Raw genomic sequence first — 26,778 nt, 5'->3', positions numbered from 1 at the left:
GATAGAAAGATAGAGAGATAGAGAGATACAGTAGATAGAGAGATAGAGAGGTAGATGATAGATAGATAGATGATAGATAGAAAGAAGATATAGATGATAGATAGATTAGATAGATAGATAGATAGATAGATAGATAGATAGATAGATAGATAGATAGAAAGATAGAAAGAAGATATAGATGATAGATTAGATAGATAGATATAGATAGATAGATAGATAGATAGATAGATAGATAGAAGATAGATAGATGATAGATAGAAAGATAGAAAGAAGATAGATGATAGATAGATAGAGATAGATAGATAGAAAGAAAGAAAGAAAGAAAGAAGATAGAGATAGATGATAGAGAGAGAGAGATGATAGATAGATAGATAGATAGATAGATAGATAGATAGATAGATAGATAGATACGAATTTTAATATTAATTTTAAATGGGTGTATGTTAGTTTTTAATTTATGGGCCAAATTTTTGTATATTTGATTTTAATGGTTTTTAAATTTTGTAAATTATATGTGTTTTAATATGGCTGTACACCGCCCTGAGTCCTTCGGGAGAAGGGTGGTATAGAAATCTAATAAAAGTAAAGTAAAGTAAAGACAGACAGATAGATAGATGATAAAGAGAGATAGATGATAGACAGACAGATATAGAGATTAGATAGAAAGATTAGATACAGATATTGGATGGATACATAAATAAATCTTTGGACCGCCAAACACGTCCTTCTCAGTGGTGGCTCCTTTATGCAAGCATCATTCCCCCAAAGTATGGCTGCTTTTGTGCAAGGCTCTAAAAATGTGATTTGGCCAGCAGGCACGGGAACCAGTAGTGGGTTCCACTTACCTTCTGTACCGGTTCGGAACTGTGAGCGCGCCCGGGGCGCTTCTGCACATGCCCAGAGCATCCGTGATGACATCCTCCACCGCCACTACCGGTTCGCCCGAACTGGTGCAAACCGGTAGAAACCCAATACTGCCGGGGACCCCGAATGGAGATGAAACAGATGAAGTGTCTGACTTGATTGTGTACAGCACGTCTTCGGTTTACGACCACCACTGAACCCCAAATTTCTGTGGCTAAGGGAAGCGTTTTGTGAAGTGAGTTTTGTCCCGTTTTTTACGACCTTCTCTCGCCACCGTTGTTCAGTGAATCACTGCAGCCGATAAGTTAATAGCTCGGGGTTGCTAAGGGAATCTGGTTTGCCCAGCGACTCAGCTTGTCAGAAGGTCGCAAAAAGGGATCGCACGAACTCAGGATACAGGGCAGCAGTCATAAAGATGAACCCGTGGCCAGGCAGCTGGATTTCGATCACGTGATCGTGGGGATGCTGCTGTTAACTGTGAAAAATGGTCATGTAGGTACATTGAGAACTTATGTCCAGGAAACAAATTTGTTGTCTGGCCAATAAAAGAATTCTATTCTATTCTATCCTATCCTTTCTATAGTCTATTCTATTCTATTCTATTCTATTCTATTCTATTCTATTCTATTCTATTCTATTCTATTCTATTCTATCCTATCCTTTCTATAGTCTTTTCTATTTTTTCTCTCTTCTCTTCTCTTCTCTTCTCTTCTCTTCTCTTCTCTTCTCTTCTCTTCTCTTCTCTATTTTCTATTCTATTCTATATTCTATTTTCATTCTGAATTATATGCTATTTATTCCATTTTATTCCATTCCTCTCCATAATTCTCTATCCTATCCTGTCCTGTCCTGTCCTATCCTATCCTATCCTATCCTATCCTACCCTATCCTATCTATATTCTATTCTATTCTATTTATTCTTTTCTTTCTATATTCTATTCTACTCTATTTTTTCTCTCTTCTCTTCTCTTCTCTATTTTCTATGCTATGCTATGCTATGCTATGCTATGCTATGCTATGCTATGCTATGCTATGCTATGCTATGCTATTTATTCTATTCTTTCTATATTCTATTCTATTTTTTCTCTCTTCTCTTCTCTTCTCTTCTCTCTTCTCTCTTCTCTATTTTCTATTCTATATTCTATTTTCATTCTGAATTCTATGCTATTTATTCCATTCTATTCCATTCCACTCCATAATTCCTTATCCTATCCTATCTTATCCCATCCTATCCTTTCTATATTCTATTCTATTCTATTCTATTCTATTCTATTCTATTCTATTCTATTCTATTCTATTCTATTTATTCTTTTCTTTCTATATTCTATTCTACTCTATTTTTTCTCTCTTCTCTTCTATCCTCTATTTTCTAGTCTACATTCTATTTTCATTCTGAATTCTATGCTATTTATTCCGTTCCATTCCATTCCATTCCATTCCATTCCATTCCATTCCATAATTCTCTATTCTATTCTATTCTATTCTATTCTATTCTATTCTATTCTATTCTATTCTATTCTATTCTATTCTATTCTATTCTGTCACATTTTTCAGTGCCGTTGTAACTTTGGTCACTAAAGAGACCGTTGTAAGTCGAGGACTACAGCTGTAGCTGCTACCGTGGGGGATGGGAGGGGTGGGGTTTTTTGTTTTTTTTTACGAGTTCTATGATCCTGTGGATTTTTTAAAAACCATAAACCGCCCAGCGAATCACCCCGTGTGCAAATCGGGCTGCTGTCAAAATTGGTTGAATGAAGAAATAAACGCATGGAGCAAGCCAGCCAGCCACTTCCCCTTCTTCTTCTTTTTCTTCCCTCATCCCAGCCCCGTCTTTGGTTTAATATTGGCTTAAAAGGATACCTGGGTTTTTGTTTTTTTTTGCAGCTTCCTTTGCCAAACCAGCTTCACAGATACCCTATTTTTTTTCTGCATCCCCCTTTGTCAAACCAGCTTCACCTTCATTAAGACAAGAGGCTGGGATTTGACTCAGGAACCAGCATTTTAAACCCCCCCCCCTACACACACACAAACACACAAATGCACACACACACACACACAAACACCTTCCAGTCGCTGCTACCTCTCCCAGCTAAGTCGCACCCGCATTTTCCGCAGCAATTCCCATCTTCCATCCAACCTCTCTTCCCATCCCATCCCTGAGTTTATTTTAATTTTCATTTTCCCAGGGCATTAGGACCAGGTGGAAATCTCCTTTCCCCCCCCCCTCACCCTTTTCTCCCTCACCCCTCCTCAGGTTTAGATTCTTGTCCCCCACTCCCCCATCTTTTTTTGGGGGGGGGAGAGCAAGCTTTGGCCCTGGTGTAAGAAACACCCCTCCCCTCCTGTTTTTTTTGGTTAGTACTTCTGCCTGCAGCTGTGCAGGTGGAATGAATGTGGAGGGGAGGGAGGGAGGGAGGGCCAGGGTCTCTAGGGAGGCAGGGGGGAGGGAGGGAGAGGGGGCTGAGTTGGGTGGGGGGGGCGAGCTATCAGGCTTAATGTGCTCCCCCCCAGTGGGGGGGGGGAAGAAATGGCTGCTATGTCTCCATCCTCTCTATAATATGACCACCGACGTCAGCCTATATATATATATATATATATATATATATATATATATATATATATATATATATATATATACACTATCTGGGCATTCAGGTTGAACTGGTTCGTGGGGCACGCGTGGGTCTCTTCAGTGTGTATGTGGGGGACTATGCCAGCTGAAAGCCCCAGCCGTCCATCCTCAGTGAGTTGTTTTATCTCGTTATCTAGGTGGATGGAGGGGGGTGGGTGGGTTTTTTTTTTTTTAAAAATATTTTTTTTCTTCCTTTCCCTCCCCCTACCCCCCCTCCTCTGAAGAATTCGCCTTCCTGCCTCTTATTATAGTGGCATTATTTTAGAATGAAGGGGGATTTTGCTGGTTTTCTCCCTTCTAAGCCGCGGGAGATCCCGAAGCTCCATTCATAAAAAAGAAAGAAAGGGGGGGGAAAAATCCGCAGGGTTTAAAAGCAGCCCCCCCTTTTTTTAAATTTAATTAAATTTATTTTTAAAAAACATATATATATTCCTGGGGAGCCTTGTGTTTGATTTCTGGCATATGTTTTTTTTAAGTCCCTCTTCTTCTTCTTCTTCTTCTTATTATTATTATTATTAATAATAATAATAGTAACCCACTGGTGAAACTGTAATTCTTTGGGGGTTTTTTCCCCTCCCCCTTCCCTTTTCCTGCTTCGAATGATGTACTGTCGGTCGCCGGCAAGGGTGGGTTTTTATTTCCCCCCCCTCTCTTTTTTTTTTCTCAATGAGCCTTTCTTTCTCTTTGCCATCGGAAAGATGAAGGTGGGTCTTCTCTCTTTTTTATGAATGGAATCCAATCCCACCCAAAAAGCGAGAGAGAGAGAGAGAGAGAGAGAGGAAAAAAAAGGAAGGAAGGAAGGAAGGGAAAGAGGGTAGGGGGTCTATTTGTTTGTGAATCGAAGCCGCTCGAATCTGGATTCATTCATAAAAACAGCTAGGTTCTTTTAACAGATATATATATATATATCTGCAATGGCCATGGTGGTGAGCTAATTTCTTCTCTCTCTCTCTCTCTCTCTTTTTTTTTTCCCTCCTCCTGGATCTCCGGTTTGCATGGGGTGGGGTGGATGGGAGGGGGGGGGTCCCTTAAGACCAATTTGTCACAGTCATTTTTAATTTTTATTGTTATTATCTCGATCGTCTTTTGAAACCCCTGGAGGTTTCAAAGAAAGCAGAGGCTTTTCTCTAAATCTTAATTTTCCCCCCCCCCCCTCCTATTAAAGCCTCGGCTTAATATCCATATTCGACTAAATTATATGTGTGTGTGTGTGTGTAAATATACATATTTATATATATAGAGATATATATAAAATCGCCCCCCCCTCCCTGTTCACCTGTTGTTTATTCAAGAAACGGGGACAAAGAACCTAGCCTAGGTCATGTGACCCTCCATTCACAAAAATCCAGACCAGGGTTTCCATTGAGATGGGTGGAAGGAACAGGCAGCTCAGCTTGGCCATAGAGAGAGACCGTATTTTGTCTGAGCTTGCTCTGTAGCCCCGGCGAGGGAGGAGAAGAAGAGGAGGAGGAGGAGGAGGAGGAGGAGGAAGACGAAGGAGGAAAGAGGAGGAGGAGGAGGACCACGACAACGACGAAAGGGGGCGAGTGGGTAGGTGGGTTTGCAGATCTCAAGAAGAGACTGCTGACAGCCTTCAGCATCCTTCTCACTTGGAGGGGGAGGGGGGCAGCAGATTTTTTTATTTATTATTATTATTATTATTATTTTCCTTCCTTCCTAAATATATACATCATCGCAGGCTACAATTCTGCACCAAGGTTTGAAACTGGAGATATATATATAGATATAGATATAGATGCAGACATGCATATGTGCAACAAATACGCATATATAGAAATATATATATATATATATATTTCATACATGCCTGTGTTTGCCTATGTATGTGGCCTAATCTTTGTAACCTCTTTTGCATGTTGGAGAAAAAATGTCTTTTAAGTCTCGATCTTGAAAGGGAAAGCATGATGCCGACTTTTCTGTTTGTTACTTGGTTCCAAAGAGAAGGCAAGAGGCTTTCTTTTAAGGAGTGGGGGGGGGGGGGTAGGTGGTTTATTCATTGGTACGTGGTCGGTGATATCTTTATTGAAGATATGGTGGCCGGAGCAGGAGACCTTGAGTGAGATTGATGTGCCTTTTCCAGTGGGATCAAAATGCTAGGAGCTGAAGGGCTGTGCGTACGTTTTCCTGCAGTTGACATGATGGCTTGTTGTAGATGTCAGATTGCTGGCTTGTTTGGGTGTGTACCAGGGGAGGGGGGAGGGGGGGACGGGGACGGACGTACAGGTGGGGATTGAGCTGAGACTGGTCAGGTCTCGATTCCCGTTGTGTTTTCTCAGCCCTTCGTAATCACGCTGGCAGTTTTTATCTGTGCCTGGGATTACACTTGACAGAAGAGTCATAAAAGTAAAGAGGCTTGGGAAAAATGACATGGGAAATTCATATTATTATTATTATTATTATTATTATTATTATTATTATTATTATTTGCTGGGGCTTGTTGGTTTCGCTATTTATATATTTATATATATATATATTGGTTCCATATATATATATATGTGTGTATATATATATATATATGGAACCAATATACACACAGAAATATATATATATTTCTGTGTATGTGTGGAGGAGTATAAAATCTTGCGAAGAAAAAGAAGCTCTTTTGCATTAGAAAAATGGGTGGGCTGCTTTAGTTTGGTCTGCCTTTTTGTGAAATGGAAAAAGGGTTGTGTTTCGGGGAGTTTTCTCTTAAAAATTAAAATAAAAAAAAGAGGGGGGGGGAGATAATTCTTCTCTTTCCCCTCCTTTTCTTCCTCTGACCACCAAAACGAGGAATACGTGTCTTCACTTTGCTTCTTGATCTTGTAATACATAATGTCGTTTTCCATGGCAACGCGTCGTGATGTCACCTGTATGTTGAAAATACTGTGAGATAGATACATATATATAGATAGATAGATATGGATAATATTGGGGATTGATATTTCTAGAGCTTTTTTTTTTTCTTTCCCTCCCTGGTTCTTTGGAAGGAACCAACCAGCATTTCTCTTCGATTTTTGAGGATGGCCCAAACATCTCCGTTCTTGTCCTCTGGAACACCTGGCACTGCTGCAAATTTTGGGGGCGCGCACCGGGGGTTCATCCCTTTCGTCTGGCAATGTTGATCCGGGTTTGTTTGGGTTTTTTTTCCGTCCTCCTCTCGTAGTCTTTTTTTTTTTTTTTCCTCTTTGCGCCAGGAAAACATGAAAAAAATGATCGAAAGGTTCAAAAGCAAGAAATGAGGTGGGGTCTCACCTCTTCTCCTTCTCCTTCCCCATTTCAGTTTGGGGTGTTTTATTTTTTCCTCTCTTTTTCTTTTCAAAGGTTGTTGGTGGAGTTCCTTTAAAGATGGCTTGTCTTCAGCCTGGGATTGTGATGCAATTGTTTCTGTAAGCCGGTTCCTTCCTTCCTTCCTTCCTTCCTTCTTTCCTTCCTTCCTTCCTTCCTTCCTTCCTTCCTTCCCTTCCCTTCCCTTCCCTTCCCTTCCCTTCCCTTCCCTTCCCTTCCCTTCCCTTCCCTTCTTTCCAAGGAGGTTTATTTTTCAGGACAACGATGCTGTCTTTTTTCCAAGCCTGTGAGCTGATACTAAAAGGAGGATCCTTGTCTTGGCTACGAAAAACCAGGTTTGATAGTTAGAGTTGAACTCAATCAGAGTCCAGATCTGCACAAGCGCTCAAGCCTTTAAATTAATTTTGGGAAGAGACCAAAGACCGATGGCCACCACCAATCTCTGGCAGTACCTCAAAGCTTCCTAAGCCTTGGGGTCCCGTTGGCTCAAGGGACATCTTGGCTAAAACTTCGTAACCCTCCAAGAAATTCACGCCAATCTTCTCTTGCATTGGAGAAAATCGATGCCAGCTTTTAGTGGTACCAATCCCGTATCTGTTTTGTAACGACACCTCAGCCTTAACTCATCCTTTCGGGGCGGCAGTGCTCGGTCGTTATCTGGTTTAGGGAAATCATTAAGAAATATTGATTCCGCCCCCCCCAAATTACTGTTTTTGTTTTTTTAAATTTAAATTTTTCATCCAAAGTGCTTAAGGAAAGGCGTAGATAGTTGAAATCGTTCCTCTTTTTCTGGTATTCCCTGGCCAGGGTGGAAAGCCTCTTAGGAGAAAAGCTGCAGTGGGACGTGCATGCTTCACCCACCCACCCACCCCCCAAAAAATCAGGAAAAACATCTCAAAAGAAAACATGGATTGAATTACGGAAGTTGATAAACCTCATTGCATAAGTGGACGGTGATGGTTTCATTTCAGCTGATCTGCGAAATGGGCATAGCAGCTTTTCCCAGCAAGAAGCCCTGCCAATAATTTTTCAAATTTTGCAGTCAGGTGCTCAAATGCGTTTAGCGTTATTTGGAGTGTGTTCCTGTGGCCCAGTGGAAATTGTCATCTCAAAGAGGCAGGGTTAACCTTTCAATTTTAAAGGGTCCCTTTTCCTTCCTTCCTTCCTTCCTTCCTTCCTTCCTTCCTTCCTTCCTTCCTTCCTTCCTTCCTTCCTTCCTTCCTTCCTCTTTTTTTAGATAATCTTTGAGCCAGCCCAGCATTGAAAAGAATACACAAATGATCCTTTCAATTTTAAAGGGTCCCTTTTCCTTCCTTCCTTCCTTGCTTCCTCTTTTTATAGATAATTTTTGAGCCAGCCCAGCATTGAAAAGAATACACAAATGATCCTTTCAATTTTAAAAGGTCCTTTCCTTTCCCTCTCTCTCCTTCCTTTCTTTCTTTCCTTCCTGCCAACTCTTTCCTTCCTTCCTTCCTTCCTTCCTTCCTTCCTTCCTTCCTTCCTTCCTTCCTTCCTTCCTCTTTTTATAGATATTTTTTGAGCCAGTCCAGCATTGAAAAGAATACACAAATGATCCTTTCAATTTTAAAAATTTCCTTTCCTTTTCCTGTCCTTCCTTTCTTTCCTTCCTGCCAACCCTTTTCTTTCTCCTTCCTTCCTTCCTTCCTTCCTTCCTTCCTTCCTTCCTTCCTTCCTTCCCCCCTCCCTCCCTCTCTCCCTCCTCTTCCCTTCCCTTCCTCTTTTAAGGCCAGCTTAGCATCGAAAAGAGTGCATAGACATTCTTGCTTTTTTTAAAAAAAAAATGCTCAGGGAAGTCTCAGAAATGAAACAGAAGTTTTCCCACCAATGTTCCAGATCTTCCCATCATCCCCATCCAGAATGACTACTGGCTGGGGGGTCCGTTGTTTTTCAATGCTTGGCTGGCTGGGGAGTTTTGGGTGTCAAAATCCACATCTCTTAAAATTGCAAACATTGAGAAACACGGATGTCCTACCTAGCCTATTTGGAGGTCCCTTCCTTGAATAAAAGCAAGCTGAGGGATAGAATAGAATAGAATAGATCATCTATACTGGAAAGGGACGGACGGAGGGACAAAAATGCTTTAAAAAATCCATGTCACAATTAGCCGCCATTTTGGCCTCACCATCATGAAGGCGATGAAATCAACCGAACTGACTTGATGGTCCTACCACCACCACCACCCCCCCATCAAAACATCTCCAGCATCTTTTAATCTTTGCATTTGACTGTGTCCGAGATCAAAGTTTGTCTCCAGGCTGATTGCCCAAGAAAGTCTCCAATCTTGACAAATCTCCTTTGGGAAACGGATGTCCATCTTCGTCGCCCTTTTGAATTTGTACTTCCGGGACTTCCATTCTCTGGTCCTTAAAAATCTCGGCTCTTCTAGATCTCTGGCTGGGCCTTTCCATCTGGCCGTGAAGAATCGAGGACAATTGGTGAGGTCCTTGACGCTCTCTTGAGTTGGATGGTTTTCTTGCAGACGTTTAATTACCAAACTAGGTAACGTCATCAGTGCTGGAAGGGAGTGGGGTTTGCATTGACGTTTGGCTTTCTTCTGTTTGGCGAAGAGGGAAGAGGCCCAGGCTTTCTTCAGCCTCCAGTTGTCCCCGGGGTTTTTTTTTTTTGAGGCTCGAGCAAAGCGTGGGAGAAAAGCGACTTTTGCACGAACAGCTTGGTAAGGGCCCCACCGGGAGATCCATAGGAAGGACGTAACTCAGATTTATTGAATTGCAGGATCCTTTGAATTGTGAGCCATACATCCTTTAAAAAATTTAGGTGGACTTCCGGTAGTGGGAAGGTGATGGTTGACTGCGGAGGGGGGGAAGGGGCTGGGGGCAACAGAGAGGGATGGATGGTGGTGATTGGGGGGGGGAGTGGGACCCGGCATGCAAACGAAGTGCCCATTATGCGTCCTCCGAGTTTCATTGCGCGACGTGTGTGTATACAGGGAGTCCTCGGCTTACGACCGCAATTGAGCCCAACATTTCTGTGGCGAAGGGAGACATTTGTTGAGGTCATTTTGCCCCGTTGTTACAACCGTCCTCCGTCACCGTTGTTAAGTGAAATCCCGGCGGTTGCAAAGTCAGCGACCCGGTTGCGAAGTGAATCTGGCTTCCCCACCCCCACCCCCTTGAACGGTGCTCATCGGAAGGTCGCAAAAGGGGGGGGAATCACGTTGAACTCAGAAGCACTCAGTGGCCAAGCATCTGAATTTTGTAAGTGTGGAAAAAAAACAGCCCATAAATCATTTTTTTTTTTCAGTGCCGTTGTCACTTCGGTTACAAAGGGAACCGTTGTAAATCAAGGACTACCTCTGTGTGTGTGTCTCTCTCTGTGTGTGTGATTCTCATCTGGGTCAAAACAATCTATCTTTTTCATGGGGGTGGTCCTTCCCACCCATGCGGGAGCGTCCTCCCCCCCTCGAAGGTGTTTAAGCGGCTGTCAATCATTGATTGATTCACTTTAATTATTTGTCAAATTGATTACCACGGGGCAAGAGGTGGGGGGGGAGGTATTTTTAGCAGAAAGGGGTCCTGTTTTTTTCAAGAGCCCATCTTCCAGATTCCGAAGCTCTACAGCAGTGTTTCTCAACCTTGGCCGCTGGACGATGGGTGGACTTCAACTCCCAGAATTCCCCAGCCAGCAGAGCTGGCTGGGGAATTCTGGGAGTTAAAGTCCACCCGTCGTCCAGAGGCCAAGGTTGAGAAACACTGCTCTAGCGTCTTCTTTAAGAAATAAAAACCAACAAGGAATAACACCCATTCACACAGACACCTAGACAAGCGTGCATCCCTCCAGCATCCGGGAGCTGAGATGCTCAGAATTAGCCCACGATGCTGAGTTTGGCTTCAGAGGCCATTATTCAGGGTTATCCTTAAGCAAAGTTGTATGCCTAGCCTTTCCTGGTGCAACTTTGACGCAGTAGCCAGGACCACGAAGGGGGTTTTTTTATGTATGTGTGTGTGTGTGTGGTTTTTTTGGCCATTCGTTTGCATTTCTTTCAAATGCTTTGTTTCTCGGGGCCGGTGTATGTTGTTTGTACCTGGCCGTGTGTGATATGTGCATTGTGGTATGCAGGCATCCCTTCCCCCTTGTGCGTTTAATCTGTTTGCCATAAACGCAGTTTCTTTCCTGCCCCCCATAATGAACTCAGTTGCTAGTTTCATTCCCGCTTAGTGCCCTGTTTGCTGGCATGTGCATTTGTGTCTCTTGTGTGGTGTGTCGTGCCACTTCGTTCTCAGAACCCACAAGAGACAACAAATGCACACGCCACTTAGTTCTCTTTTGTTACACGGAGCTAGTTGGAGAGCAGCCGACGGAGGGGGAAAAAATTGAGGCGTGGGGTAGTAAATGGGCAGCGTCCGTCCGTCCATCCGTCCTGGGCGAGAAAAATTAAAATGGCTTAATAGGTTTTAATGAGCAAAAATCATAAGCAGGAGAAAAGAGGTTTGAAGCGGAAAGCATGAGTGGGAACGGAGTTGGGCGTGTTGACGTCTTTACACAGACGGTCGTGCAAATTTTTAAAATCTTAGTGAAAGGGAAGGAGGCTATAAGAAGAGAGGAATATGGGTAATGTAATTTGAAGATTTCACTACCGATTTTATTATTTTGGGTACGAACAGTTCGATGCGGGATAAAAACTAATACATGATCAGCTAAAACTAAATTTGATTTAATGCTCGGAGAAGTCATTTCTCTCCTTCCTTCCTTCCTTCCTTCCTTCCTTCCTTCCTTCACTTCCTTCCTTCCTTCCTTCTTTTTTTCTACTCTGGATTTTCCTTACTTTTCCATTTCAGCATGTTGCCTTAATAAGGAATTATTTTTTTTAAAAAAATACATGTCATAGATAAGATTTGAACTGCACAAATAGGAGCTTTTAAAATGACATTTCTTCAGTGGATTTCTTTTATTATTTTGTGTTTTTACTCCAAACTTGGGATAATGTGCATCTATATTTGGGCATCTATAGAAACGATTACAATTCGTAGATAGCTGATCACTGACAGATTTGTTGAGAGAGTTCATTTTCTGTTTATTTCCTAAATAAGAATAGTGATAAAATGATGGGAGGTTATTGAGGAGAGGGGAAATTGTTTGGCTTGTGGACTCTTGCATGAAATAAATTGTAGAATTCTTGGTGGATGCTGAAATGTTCCCCATAAATACTGCAGGATGCGTCAAAATCCAGCCCAGCCATTATATACCACAAATTTGTCGTTTGCCGTGACCTGTGATCGATTCACAGTTGCTTTAAAAACTTAGTGCCTTCCAGATATTTGGGTTTCAACTCCCATAATTCCAGGATGAGGATTCTGAAGGCAAACCTCTGGAAAGACGGGGGAAAGTGGCATGGATGTAATTTTACCTGGGGAGTGTTCGAGGCAGGCCTTAGCGATAGGTGACTTCCATCTGTTTTATCACACCTTTAGGAGGGGGAAAAGAAAAAAGAAAAACGGGTCAGATGTGTTTCAAATTTCCCCTTTTCAATTTAAATTTCCTGGTGGGGGGGGAAATTGTTTTAAATTTCCTGTTTTAAATTTAAATTCTCTATTAAAAAAAAAAAATCTGGATTGAGTTACTCCTCTTAATCTACCTAGATCAGTGTTTCTTAATCTTGGCCGCTGGACGATGGGTGGACTTCAACTCCCAGAATTCCCCAGCCAGAGCTGGCTGGGGAACTCTGGGAGTTGAAGTCCACCCATCGTCCAGCGGCCAAGGTTGAGAAACACTGACCTAGACGATGAAATTAGATGCTTGCTTGCCAAACAAGATGGCGGCCATTTTATCTGCTGTTCTGGTGATATCACTTTTGGTCAATCGATTGTGAATTAAAGGAAGTCTCAGCCAACTTGGCTTTTTTTTTTTTTTAGTATTTTTTTTTTATTTTTTAAGACAAACAAACATTTAATACATCAATCCTCCTTTCCCTGTGACGTCTCGCTGTTATCTTCTAGGCTTCTTCTCCATCTTCCATAAGTTTCTTCTATCTTCATATTCATCCAAACCATTCTAACATTTCATTTCTAAATTCAATATTATAATCATCATTTGTACGCAATTATAGTATCAGTCATTTATATCTCTTTTCCAACCAACTATAAAAATAATTCCATGTTTTAAAATATTCTGATTCCCCCTTATCAGCCAACTTTGCTTTTTTAATGGACAAGGATCTCGAGGATCTTAAGATGGTCGGAGCGTTTTCGTAACGGAGGCTTAAAACGTGGAATGAAAGAGAAACTTCCTCTGACAGTGAAAAGAATTAACCAGCATTCGGAATGGCTTTCCTTTGGAAATTGTGGGTGCTTCAACACTGGAGGATTTTAAGAAGAGACCGGACACCCCTTTCTCTGAGATTTTATAGGGTCTCCTGCTTGACCAGGCGGTCGGACTAGAAGACCTCCAAGGTCCCTCCCCAGCTTTATTTTGGATTGATCGATTGATCAGCCAAAAGGACGTTCCTTTTGTGGTCACTCTGCCGAGACAAACGCTGATGGAGACACCTTCTCTGGGGTTGGATGTTGGGGAGGTGACATCAATCGGCAAAACCGATGCGAAATTGGAGAATGGCACGGCTTTGCTTGCATTTTTCCAAGGGGTGGGCGGGTCAGAAATGTTCTTTCTGGGCCACCTCCCGAGCAGAAGGAAGTGGATCTTAACCAGATGGAAGTTTGATGCTCACTATTTATTTTATGAACTTGTACAATGCCTGGAGTAAGAGGTAGCTCTGAGCTGGTGGCCTGGGAGGAGAATTTTGTTGTGGGCAGAGACCCAGGAATTTAGATGATGATCCAGAGAGGTCCATAGTGAAATTTATTTATTATTTATTTTATTATTCAAATTTCTATACCGCCCTTCTCCTTTCGGACTCAGGGCGGTGAACAGCCAAAATAAAAACATCTATACATAACATTACCGTTAAAAATAGAGTTAAAATAATTTATAAATTTGGCCCGTAATTTAAAACTTGTCAATTTAAAATCAATATTAAAATTTTAAAACTAACCCTAAAATCAAGACAGACCGGCTAACTGAAAAAAATAAGTTTTTAGGGCCCGACGAAAAATCCGGAGGTCGGAGATCACTCGTATCTCTGGGGGTAGATTGTTCCATAGGGTAGGTGCCACCACAGAGAAGGCTCTCCTCCTGGGGGTCGCCAGCCGGCATTGATGCGTTAGCTTGGACCTAAAATGAATCTGATCTTTGCTGATAGAAGTTGGCGGCTTGTATCCTTTGAGTAACAGAGTTGGGAAGGGACCTTGGAGGATCTTCTAGATCCTCTACCATTCCAGACAATGATTATCCAATCTCTTCTTGGAAACCTCCAGTGGTGGAGCACTCACAACTTCTGGAGGCATGACGTTCCACGAATTAATTGTTCCACGGATTAATAATTTCTGACCCATAATGTTCTGCTGATGGTGGTCCCAAGACTCAATGGCTCAGTAAGGTCCAGATGGAAAGTCCTCAATCTAGACTGATCAAACTAGACTTTTCTCAGCATTACCTTGGATCTAAAAGGAATCTGAGCTTTGCTGATAGAAGTTGGCAGCTTGTATCCTTTGAATAGCAGACTTGGAAGGGACCTCGGAGGTCTTCTAGTCCAGCCCCTGCTGAAGGACAAATGTCTGTGGAATCACTTCTTAAAAACCTCCAGTGATGGAGCATCCACAACTTTGTGAAGAAAAGTCTAATATAATGTTCTCACTGTCAGGAAACTTCTCCTTACTTCAAGGTTGCTTCTCTCCTGGATAAGTTTCTATCCATTACTTCTTCTCCTGCCTTCGGGTGTTAAGGAGAATAGATTGACCCCCTCTTCTTTCTGACAGCTCTTCCAATACAGATAGTCCTTGATTTACGATTGCAATTGAGCCCAAAATTCACGTTGCTAAGTGAGATATTTGTTAAGTGAGTTTTGCCCCATGTGATGACGTTTCTTGCCACTGTTTTCATGTGAATCGTTGCAGTCCTTAAGTTAGCAACACGGTTGTTAAATGAATCTGGCTTCCCCCCATTGATTTTGCTGGTCAGAAGGTTGCAGTGCTGTGGTAACTTTGCATGGTCACTAAATGAACTGTCGTTAAGCCGAGGACTACCGGTGTTGGGAGATGCTTTTGTGTTACCCTAGTGACAATAGAAAGTAGAGCTGCCTTCACTTCTTTAGCCTCTACGGTCCCAGTTCCTGCAACTGTTCATCGTACGGTTCAGCCTCCAGTCCCGTAATCAAGAAAGTTTCGAATAAATTAATTAATAAATTAAGCCATAAGGCCTTTTGAGATGCTGTTTGGGGGATTCTGGGACTTGAAGTCCAACCCACAAGGAAGGTCTCCGTTAGGTCCTCTGCTTCAATGGTGAAATCCAAATTTTTTTACTACCGGTTCTGTGGGCGTGGCTTGGTGGGCGTGGCTTGATGGGCATGGCAGGGGAAGGATACTGCAAAATCCCCATTCCCTCCCCATTCCTGGGGGAAGGATATTGCGAAATCCCCATTCCCCCCCCCTCTGGGGCCAGCCAGAGGTGGCATTTGCCGGTTCTCCGAACTACTCAAAATTTCCGCTACCGGTTCTCCAGAACCTATCAGAACCTGCTGGATTTCACCTCTGCTCTGCTTCCATACAACTGTCTGTGAATTCTTTCCACCAGCTCAAACATCCTTTGCCTTCCTTTCCTACCTTCCATTTCAGGCAGTTTAATCATTAACTTGGAGAACAAGACGTTGAAAAGCATCTGTTTGCTGAAGGATGAGATTACCATGAGGCCGGGCAGCTGAAGCTGCTATGCAAATGGTGGAAAAAATAGAGAAGGAGAAGCTGGAGAGAAAGAAGAGGGGAAGCTGTGCGTCTCAACATTGATCCCTTTCAAGATGGGTGGACTTCAACTCCCAGAATTCCCCAGCCAACACGTTGAAATCCGGACAACTTAAAGGATGCTGGCCAAGGAATTCTGGGATTAAGTAAGGCCAGCCATATTTGGCCAACTGAGTTAGAGTTAAGGTTTGAATTGGAGCTTCTGGATAAAACTCTTTGTTTTCATTTCTTTTTTGTTAAGAATTATGTGCAATCTTTTGTTCAGGAGCTTTATGAACTCTACAGAACAACAGCCCTAGGAGGGAGGCCAGTCTGAGAAAGTATGATTAGGCCGAAGTCCTACAGAGGACTACAATCTTGAGTCCTCCCACAGCCAGTCCAACATCCAACCTCCCAGAGGCTCCCACCTTTCAAGGTTTGATTCTCTGGGCTGTCCCTGTATAACTAGATTCACGTAGGATGCTACACCTGAAACTCAAGCTAACAAACCAGAAAATGTTTTTGTCGATGTGTTTTGTACAAGCAAATAAGCTGTATGTTGGCTTTCTCAATTGTGGCCACTTTAAGATGGGTGGACTTCAATTCCCAGAATTCCTCAGCCAACCATGATGGCTGGGGAATTCTGGGAGTTGAAGTCCGCACATCTTCAAGTGGCCAAAGTTGGGAAAGAGTGATTTGGATCGTCATCTATGGCAGCTTGGAGGATGTCAGTAGGTGAATCAGTCTTCTGTTTTTTTAGTTTGTCAGGTGAAAAGTTGGGTTTGTGAGTCTCTCCCATAAATCCCTATTTTCCTATTGAACTTTTTACTTTTGAGGACTTAGAGCAGCGGTCTTCAAACTTGGCAAATTGAAGACTTATGGACTTCAGCTCCCAGAATTCCTCAGCTAGTCATGCTGGCTGCGGAATTTTGGGAATTGAACTCCTCAAGTCTTAAAGTTGCAAAGTTTGGAGACCCCTGACTTAGAGTGAAGTGTCTCAACCACGCTGAGGAATTCTGGGAGTTGAAGTCCACAGGTCTTCGAGTGGCCAAGGCTTAATCTGGCAGCCTTCTTCGCACCCATTAACACAAGAACTAGTTTTCCGTAAAGGGTTGAATCCTCAACTACCCAATCTCATCTTGGCTTGTTCCGCTGCGTTTCGCAAAACCATCCTTTTGAGCGGAGGTGAATTTTGTACGGATCAGAGGAGATGTCAGCATAAAAATGCTACGTTCAGCCGGTTGCTTGGGAAGACAATCTTTTGATGTCTTTTGCTTCTGTTCTTGTTTAATTTCCACTGCTTGAGAGACAGGTTTCTCCGGGGGCCTCTAACCGGATTTGGGTTTTCAGTTTTTCGGGAGTGTGTTTTTAAATTTTTGTGGCTTTTACTTTTGCAGATAATTTTATAATATGCTGATAATTTTATGATACAATGTCCCCGTAATATAAAAAAAGATGTTGAGAGATCCTGGAAAGAGTGTACAGCAACAAGGAGGATTAGAGGCCTGGAGGCTAAAACATACGAAGAACGGTTGCAGGAATTGGGTCTCTCGAGTTTAATGAAAAGAAGGACCAGGGGTGATAGGATAGCAGTGTTCCGATATTTGAAGCGTTGCCATTAAGAAGAGGGAGTCAAATCCAAAGCATCTGAAGGCAAGACAAGAAGTAAAGGATGGAAACTAATCAAGGAGAGAAGCAACCTTAGAACCAAGGAGAAATTTCCTGACAGAGGAATCAGTCAGTGGAATGAATTGCCCCCAGAAGTTGCAAATGCTCCGACACTGGAAGTTTTTAAAGAAGGGATTTAGACAATCATTTGTCTGGAATGGAATGGAATGGAATGGAATGGAATGGAATGGAATGGAATGGAATGGAATGGAATAGAATAGAATAGAATAGAATAGAATAGAATAGAATAGAATAGAATAGAATAGAATAGAATAGAATTTTTTATTGGCCAAGTGTGATTGGACACACAAGGAATTTGTCTTGGTGCATATGCTCTCAGCATACATAAAAGACAAGATACGTTTGTCAAGAATCATAAGGTACAACACTTAATGATAGTCATAGGGTACAAATAAGCAATCAGGAAACAATATCAATATAAATCGTAAGTATACCAGCAACAAAATTACAGTCATACAATCATAAGTGGAAGGAGATGGGTGGTGGGAACGATGAGAAGATTAATAGTAGTACAGACTTAGTAAATAGTTCGACAGTGTTGAGTAAATTAGTTGTTTAGCAGAGTGATGGCGTTTGGGGAAAAACTGTCCTTGTGTCTAGTTGTCCTGGTATGCAGTGCTCTAAAGCATCGTTTTTGAGGGTAGGAGTTGAAACAGTTTATGCCCAGGATGCGAGGGGTTTGTAGATATTTTCACAGCCCTTTTTTTGACTCGTGCAGTATACAGGTCCTCAATGGAAGGCAGGTTTGGTAGCAATAGGATTTCCTGTTTGAGCAGGGCATTGGACCAGAAGACTCCCACGGTCCCTTCCAACCTTGTTATTCTTTTCGATTGTAGATTTTACTTAAAATAAATTATTTATTTATTTTTTAAATCCACCCTGGGAGCTTTGTTGCAAAAGATGGGTGGTAGATAAAGTGCCTTATCTTTGCAGGTAAAATCAATTCTATCCCCATGTGAATCTGAGGGGGGGGGAGAGAAATATCTGAACTCCCTTTTCCTATTCTCTGTGTGGGTGGTTTAATAAGTAATGAGAATATTTAATGTCCACGTGGGACCTGTTTTTCTTCTGAAGTCTGCTTTGCATATCATGATCTGTTCTCACGTGGAGAGGAGGTGCCTTCCAGGTGAAGGATGCAGATTCAGGGTGGGCCTTAAGCAAAGCAGGGCTTTATCCTTTAGGCTACCTGGCCTTTCTCCATGAGAAGAAATCATGAGAGCCAGAGCAGCTTTTAGAAGTGAAGCAGGTGTGTTAAATATACTTATTTACTTACCGCTAACTGGAACTTTATCCCACGCGAACCCCGTAGAGCCTTGAACTAGAAGTATAACGGAATAACAGAGTTGGAAGGGGCCTTGGAGGTCTTATAGTCCCACCCCCTGCTCAAGCAGGAAACTATATACCATTTTAGACAACTAGTCGTCCAGTCGCTTCTTAAAAACTTCCAGTGTTGGAGCATCTACAGCTTCTGGATATCCTTGAGGTTGTTGGCCAAAATTCAATCATTCAACCTCTTACAACCTCACCCGTCAAAAGCTAACTTAGGAGAAGAAAACACCATCTTAGGAGTTGGTGGCCCAGGACAGTGGTGAAATCCTACCGGTCCGCACCGGTTCGACCAAACTGGTAGTGATAAAAGCTACCCGTTCGGCGAACCGGTAGTAAAAAAAAAGCTACTGAATCGGTCATTTCCAACTATCAGCTGTGCCACGTGATTTATATTTGCTAGAAAGCAGGAAACCCTGCTTTCTAGCGAATCTTAATAGCGTGGCACAGTGGTTCCCCCCCCTCACTGTTCTACTTACCTTGTTAAGTGTCCTTTTTCCACGCAACGCATGCATTTGGCACGCACCGCGCGGGCAGCGAACCGGTGGCAAACTCCGGAGGATTTCACCACTGGTCCAGGACCCTTGTTAGTTAGTTCAGGGACTTGATCCTACAAGCAAACTTGAATTTCTGGAGGTGGAAACCATGTCTAGATCAGCCTTCTCCATTCGGGTGCCTCCTTAGGTATATAAAAACCACAACCCCATCTTCCCCAGCTGGGGTAGCGATGGAGCTGTTAGCTTGGTGGACATCACCTGGGGAAAACAATGGCCCAGGTTGATTTGACGGGTGACATTGCTTTGCCCTGATTCTTCCTCTCTTGCTGTTTCCTCCCAGTTACATGGTTCGGGTGCGGGCTGTGGTGATGACCCGAGACGACTCAAGCGGCGGTTGGGTGCCCATGGGTGGTGGTGGCCTGAGCCATGTGACCATCTGTAAAGTCCGGCACCCTGACGAAGGGCAACGCCGTCAGTACCTGATCAACGGGGAGCGCCTCCGGGACCAGACGGTGAGACTGATGGGATAGGGAGGCGGTTAGGAGGGAGGCGGTTGCAAACCAAAGAGATTAAGAGTACATTAGAGCAGGGGTCACCAACCTTTCGGACCTCAGGGACCACTAAATTCATAATTTTAAATCCTGCAGACCACTAATACAATCTGCCTAATAACCGGCTGGGTGGGCGTAGCTAGGTGGTCATGTGACAGAGTGGGCATGGCCAACTCGATGTCACTCATGTTGACGGGCACCTCGCCAGCCTCTACTCGCCCCTTCGCTCCTAGCCACTCCTTGCTTCCCCGCCTGGACTCCATAGGGCCCCAACAGGAAGCAGTTGTTGGAGCTAAGCAGCCACCACAAGAAAAAGTTGGCAAAACAGCTCAGTTCAAATTGGATCTGACTGAGAAGGGGCTCAGTAGAAGCACCTCACTGAGGACTAGGAGCATAGGCTTTCCAAGCAGAGGGAAGACCTGCTGGGGTGCAAGGCCAGGTACAGGTGCCTGGAGGCTCAACGGGCTGAGATGGTCAGCCAGTTCCAGGCCATGATGCTGTCCCACTGGAACAAGGCCTTCCAGCTCTTTGCCACCAGCGGCACTTCCCTCCAGCCTTCACCCAAAGCCCCGCACCAGGAGGCCGGAGCAGATCCCAAGTCAGAATTTCTGCCCCCCTCTGACCCGCACAAAAAGACCCCGAAGGGGGAGACCCTCTGCAGCAACACAAAAGTTAATTGCACGTATCCAGCCGTAGTTTAAGGACCCCTGATTTAGTGCAATATAACAAAATGCAAACCATTTTTCTGCAGACCACCAAAATTTTCTCACAGACCACCAGTGGTCCACGGATGATAAAGTGTAGGGGACGTTGCCTTTAAACCAGTAAGACTGCAGGCGTCCTTAATTCAGGATATTAATTTTTGCTCAAGTGACTTCCCCATCAGCCCCAGCCTTAATGTTCGGGACAAAAGTCAGCCTTTTTCCACATTTAGGTCAACATAGTCTCGGTGGGCAGCACGGGGTTGTGGGGGGGAAGGTGTCCTCCAATTGTTCTCCCCATCATGCATTCTTCCTCCTCCTCCTCCCTGTCCTGCAGACCATCTTGGAGTGTGCCTTGAAAAAGGACCTGGTCTACAACAAGGTGAACCCCATTTTCCACCACTGGAAAGTCGGGGATAACAAGTTTGGCCTCACTTTTCAGAGCCCTGCAGATGCAGTGATTTTTGAGAAGGGCGTGCAAGCCGCTCTGAAGGAGATCACGGAAGGTGAGGGGACTGCTGTGAAGCCGGGGGGGGGGGGGAGGGTCGGGGGGTCGGGGGTTGGGCTACTACCAGGCCATGCAACTGCACCATTGTGGAATACGGAAACTTCTATTAAGCCTGTTACAGTGGAAAAATTCGGGTTCAAAGCTGGCAGCATCGATCAGCTTCTAGGTGTTGTTTTCTGAGTTCCAACAATCCCTGAAATACGAGTAATTTGTAAAGAAGTTGTAGGGTCATAGTAATTACCACAGAGAGTTATTGAAATGCTGAGTAACAGCACTATCTTCTACCAGAGTTTTGCCTTACTCAAAATGAACACAGGAAACACTGGAGAATTTCTTGAAGTAGCTTAGACAATTTAGGAGTTCATTCTGGAATTATTCTTATTACGGTTCATCGCACTGTCAGCCAGATGTTCGGACTGGATTTGGAATATTTATCCACTTATCGAGCCCTTCCCAAAAAACCTGGGATAGGCACATGTGGAGGTTTGATGACATTAGAGGTGTCGTCCCAGGATGGATTATGTTCCGAGTAAAGCTGCCTTTTGCAATTGACCAATGGTGAATTTGTCAATGCCGATGGTGTTCAAGTGAGGCTCCAGTTCTCTTGGGATTGCACCCTAGGCACCTATCATTATTGATATTATTATTATTACTATTTGAAATGTATAATAGCCGGCAGCTCCCATAGATTGAAGGCAGCATGCCAATCTAAATCCAAAACATACGCATACACAAAATTAAAAACAATTACAAACCAAATGAAATCAGAGGCTCTTTTCCTAAATTTTCTCATAAACTGGCCAAGCCCTGAAGAATACATTTTCATTTTTTTCTTCATCTTTGCATATTTCATTCAGAATAAAGGCCTATCGTTATTATATTTTTTTCAAAAAGAACTTTGGTATAATTTTGTGCACATATTTAGATTTTTACTTCCATCTTCCAGGTTCTTGTTCACCTTGCTCCAGTGCCACCGGCTCCTCTTCGTCCTCCGAGGATGAAGCAGCTGGTCGGGACGAAGCCCTTACTGTGAGTCTATTTTCTACTTCGAATTGGATGTTTCCTGATTACCGTAAAGCGATTTTTCTCATCTGTGCTAGCCAAGGAACGCTTGAATTGAAAAACATCCTTTAAAAAAAAAGAAAAAAGCAAGTTTTTGTCCTTGGGACGGTCAGAGTAAGGTTCAAATCATTCTCCAGTGCCTGATAATACACATAGTCATCGACTTACAATCATACTTTTAGCAACCATTCAAAGTTACAAGGGAGGGCGCTGGAAATAAAATGACCCGCCACTGGTCTTCATTGTCAGGGAATTGCGCAGCAGGTGTCCAAATGAAGTCAGAGACACTGACACAAACTTGTAGTTTTATATAAATAAATATATTTTACATATATTTATGTAAAATATATTTTACATATATTTATAAATATATTTATAAATAAATATATTTTACAATATACATAGAGTAAATTAGATAATCAGGCCAACGGAGACTCATGAGGTAAATCACAGAGCAAACAGGGCCCACAGAAGAAAAAGGCGGGGGACAAAGGGAATCCCCCCCCTATACATCCACAGCAACCAATCACAGCGCAGATTGCCTCACGCAGGAGCCAGCCCTCTTCAACCGATATTATAACTGTGTGTTCTTGTTCACTGCACAATCCCACTGCTCCAGCTACTAATTTTAAATATCTACTGCTACTACTACTACTAGCACTGATGTTACCTAGTTTGGGTCATGAAACGTCTTCAAGAAAACCACCAAGCTCAGAGAACACCAAGGACCCCTCAGTTCAGCCCTGAGCTACAAATATTCTCCTTTATTGGTATTTTTCAAAGAGTAGCACTGTCAGTCAGGGAATTTGTGCAAATGGAGTCAGAGACGCTGACATGAACTTGTAGTTTTCTATAAATAAATATATTTTACAATGAAGGACCTCTCAGTTCAGCCCTGAGCTACAAATATTCTCTTTTATTGGTACTTTTCAAAGAGTAGCACTGTCAGTCAGGGAATTTGTGCAAATGGAGTCAGAGACGCTGACACGAACTTGTAGTTTTAACGTAAATAAATATATATATATATTGATATATACAGCAAACTAGATAATCAGGCAAATGGGAGAATCATGAGGTAAATCACAGAGCAAGCAAGGGCACACAGAAGAAAAAGGCGGGGGAAAAGGGAACCTCCCCCTTCGCACCCACAGCAACCAATCACAGCACAGATTGCCTCTTGCAGGAACCAGCCCTCTTCAACCAATCAACCATAACTGTGTGTTCTGGCTCACTCCACAACCCCACTGCTCCAGCTGCTAAATTTAAATATCTTAACATTCATACTTACGGTACTTACAACCGTTGTACCACTCCCTGATCACGTGATCACAATTCCGACACTTGGCAACCAATTTGCCTTTACAATTTGCCTCAACTGGTTGAGGTATCTTGTGGTCAAGGACTACCTATAAAAGTTGGTTCCTCATTTGGTCTCAAGTCCACCTTGTGCTAGGAGCAATTGAATGAAAAGCCATGGGGACCTGCTCTCAGACTCAACATAACCTCTGCATTGTGGCTTTTCTCTCTAGGTGCGCACAGATAGCGAGTCTTCCTCAAATAGCCAGAAGGAGATGCTCCCCAAACCCATCACCATTGTGACCAGTGAGTCCTCCTCCACCTGCTTCATTCGCACCCCCATTTCTGAAGAGTTCCCCTTCAGTTCAACACAAGGGGCGAGCTCAGCTGGACCGGTGCGTAGTCATGATCATACTCTACTCTACTCTACTCTACTCTACTCTACTCTACTCTACTCTACTCTACTCTACTCTACTCTACTCTACTCTGATCATCATCTTCTCTCCTCTCCTCCTTCACCTCCTTCTCCTCTTTCCTCCCCCTTTTCCTCTCCTCTCCCCTCTTCTCCTTTTTTCCTTCTCCTTTGACTCCTCCCCCTCCCGCCTCCCCTCCCCTCTCCTCCTCCCCCTTTTTGAATTCCCTGAGCATGACTTCCATCCTTTTCTTCTCCACCCCCCCAGGTGCAAGCCGAACCCTTGCAGCAGCTGACTCTCCCAGATGAGGAGGAGCTGGAGAGCATCACCCCTTGTCCCTGGGTCACCAAAGGCTACGAGGACTACCGGCGGGCTGTGGTTCAGAAGCACCAGCCAGACCCTGAGAAAATCGACCTGTGTGTACACTTTGAGAAGGGCGGACAGGGCAGCCGATCTCCCCGGGAGAAGGAGTACAGCTTTCCCCCTGGGGCCGAAGGGCGGCTGAAGGACCCCAAGGCCTCGCCCTCCTGCCGGATCCATGGGGCCTCCTCCCCTACAAAACACAAGCCAATGAAGGAGCAACAACAGTCGCCACAGGCGCCCCCTGGAGCCATCATGGGCGTGGAAGAGGACACGGTGCCCTCGCGGTGCGTCTACTGCCGGGATGTCTTTAACAATGAAGAAAACGGGCGGGGACAGTGCCAGGATGCGCCGGACCCCATCGGCCACTGCGTCTACCAGTTCACTTGTATGTGGTGTGCCGAGAGCATGCTCTACCACTGCATGTCAGACTCAGAAGGGGAGTACTCGGACCCTTGTTCCTGCGACACCGGCCACCCGCACTTCTGCATCCGCTGGCTGGCTCTGGCCACCCTCTCCTTGGTGGTCCCATGCATGTGCTGCTACCTACCCCTCCACGCCTGCTACTCCTGCGGTGAGCGCTGCGGTTGCTGCGGCGGCAAGCACAAAGCTGTCCGGTGAAACTGAGCAATTCCCGGACACGCCGTTTGGGGATTTTTTTGCCACCAAGGCCACGACGGGCGTAAGCCAGGCAGCTTTCTCCGAGATGGAGGCTTGCTGGGGTTCCAGTCCTTCAACCCAGCCGGCTCTCCCCTTCCCACACTCCCTTTCACCCCTTTGAGGAAAAGGACCCCAGGTGAGGATGGCTGGCAGCACTCCTGGGAGACCTCATGGGACGATTTTCTGTCCCAAAATTGGGACTTACTTTATTGCAAGAAAGGGAAAGCAAAATGGTCAGATGTTGTCATGGGTACGCACCAGACATGTATTTTTCCCCCTCCCTGCGATGTTCTCTCTAGGGGTGATTTTTTGGGGAGGGTTTATTTTAAGGAAAGGGAGGATGAACTTGGGAAAACAAAACGAGAGGACTACGCCGTAACTTTGACCAAAGTTTACTATGAACTCCGAAAGCATCCCGCGTTTTACAAATGTCGGTAACATCCATAAGCTCCGCCCGTCCTTGCTGTATATGTTTGGATGAGTCCAAGGCAGGCTTGGGCAACCTCCACCGAGATGGACCTCACCAACCAGCCATGTATTTTGGCAAACCAATCAGGCAGGTAAAGCATTCCTTGCCCCCCCTTCCCTGTGACACCCCCAATGTCTTCTTAAGATTGAGACGTAATAGCGTTGCCTGTAGGACGTGGGCTCACCAGGGATGAAGAGAAAATGGTTCTCTTTTCTGGATTTCATTCTATTCTCCCTTACCTTTCCTGACCCATCGCAGTCCGGATTTTTAAGTCCTGGGTACACGTAGTCCTTGATTTATGACCCTAATTGAGCACAACATTTCTGTTGCTAAGCGAGACATTTGTTAAGTCAGTCTTGCCCTATTTTATGACCTCTCTTGCCACATGTGTTAAGTGAATCACTTACACTTGTTAACAACGAGGTTGTTAAGTGAATCTGGCTTCTCCATCGCTTGTCCGAAGGTCACAAAACGGAATCACATGACCCCTGGAGGCTGCAACTGTCATAAATATGTGTCAATTGCCAAGCATCTCAATGTTGATCATGTGACCACTGCAACGGTTTTGTGAAAAACAGTCATTAGTCGCTTATTTCAGGGCCGTTGTAACTTTGAATGGTCACTAAACAAACTGTTATAAGTTGAGGACTACCTGTATTTTTTTTTATTATTATTATTTTGCATGATGTTTAACGATGTGCTGAACATGTCTCTGTCTTCAAAGGCTGCTTTCCATGAGCGAGCAAGAAGTCCTTGCTGGTAGGGTGAGGGCAGGGATGAAATGCTACCGGTTCGCACCGGTTCAAGCGAACCGGTAGTAAAAAAAAAAAGCTACCGGTTTGTCCGAATCGGTATTTCCGTCGATCAGCTGTGCCCCGCAATTTATATTAGCTAGAAAGCAGGAAATCCTGCTTTCTAGCAAATCTAAATCACAAGGCACAGCTGTTTCCACCCCCCCCCCCCCCAATCACTGTTCCACTTACCTTCAAACGGCTCCTTTTCCCGTGCGAAGCGTGTGTTTGGTGCACACTGTGCATGCACGGGCAGCAAACCGGTGGCAACCTGCGGAGGATTTCACCACTGGGTCAAGGTCAGGAAGACCAGAGTGGTGAATTTGTCATTAGGTCAGCCGTCCTGAACCCTCCCGGCCTGGTGGGGCATCAGCTTCCCTTCTCCTCTTTCAGAATTCCAGCTGGAATTCAGGAATTGTAGTCCGAGACACAATTTGGACACCCAAGTTGATTTAAAAAAAAATCATAATATTAAACCCCTTCTGTCTTTTCCGGCCAAGCCTGCCTGTTTGCTTGGCATTCTAGCTTTCTGCTCAGACTGTGTTTGCTTTGGAGGGTTGCCGGTTGGTTGTGCGTGTTGCTAATTGGCATCGATTCGGCTGCCCTGAAGGCAGGCAGAAGTTCTCACGATTATGTTTGTGCATTTAGTGGTTACCCGGGACTCCGATTTTTGCTAATACACCATCGGACTGCTCTTTCTGAGTCCCCCCACCCCCCCGGTTGCCTGTGATGGTAGTTCTCGACTTACAACCATATCTGAGAGAGGAATTTCCATCATAAATCGGTACAGTTGTAATGGGAGTCATTGTGTGACCGGACCTAATTTTATGACCATTTTATACCACAGTGGTTAGGTGACTTCAC

General features: G+C 44.1%; 1 protein-coding gene across 1 annotated transcript; it reads left to right on the top strand.

The window, feature by feature from the left end:
• The first annotated feature begins 19,443 nt into the window (after positions 1-19,443).
• Positions 19,444-24,615, top strand: SPRED3 (sprouty related EVH1 domain containing 3). The gene is made up of 5 exons (XM_070949735.1): positions 19,444-19,615; positions 20,693-20,861; positions 21,810-21,892; positions 23,455-23,616; positions 23,902-24,615. Exons 1-5 carry the CDS (start codon positions 19,448-19,450, stop codon positions 24,613-24,615), a joined length of 1,296 nt encoding a protein of 431 aa, XP_070805836.1. The 5' UTR covers positions 19,444-19,447.
• Positions 24,616-26,778: the final 2,163 nt, after the last annotated feature.

The sequence above is a fragment of the Pituophis catenifer genome, unplaced genomic scaffold (assembly GCF_029215685.1).
Source record: "Pituophis catenifer annectens isolate HBS135680 unplaced genomic scaffold, rPitCat1.0.hap2 SCAF_9, whole genome shotgun sequence".
NCBI classification, from domain to species: Eukaryota; Metazoa; Chordata; class Lepidosauria; order Squamata; family Colubridae; genus Pituophis; species Pituophis catenifer.
Note: the sequence above shows the minus strand (reverse complement) of the source record. Positions and strands in the feature narration are given on the sequence as shown.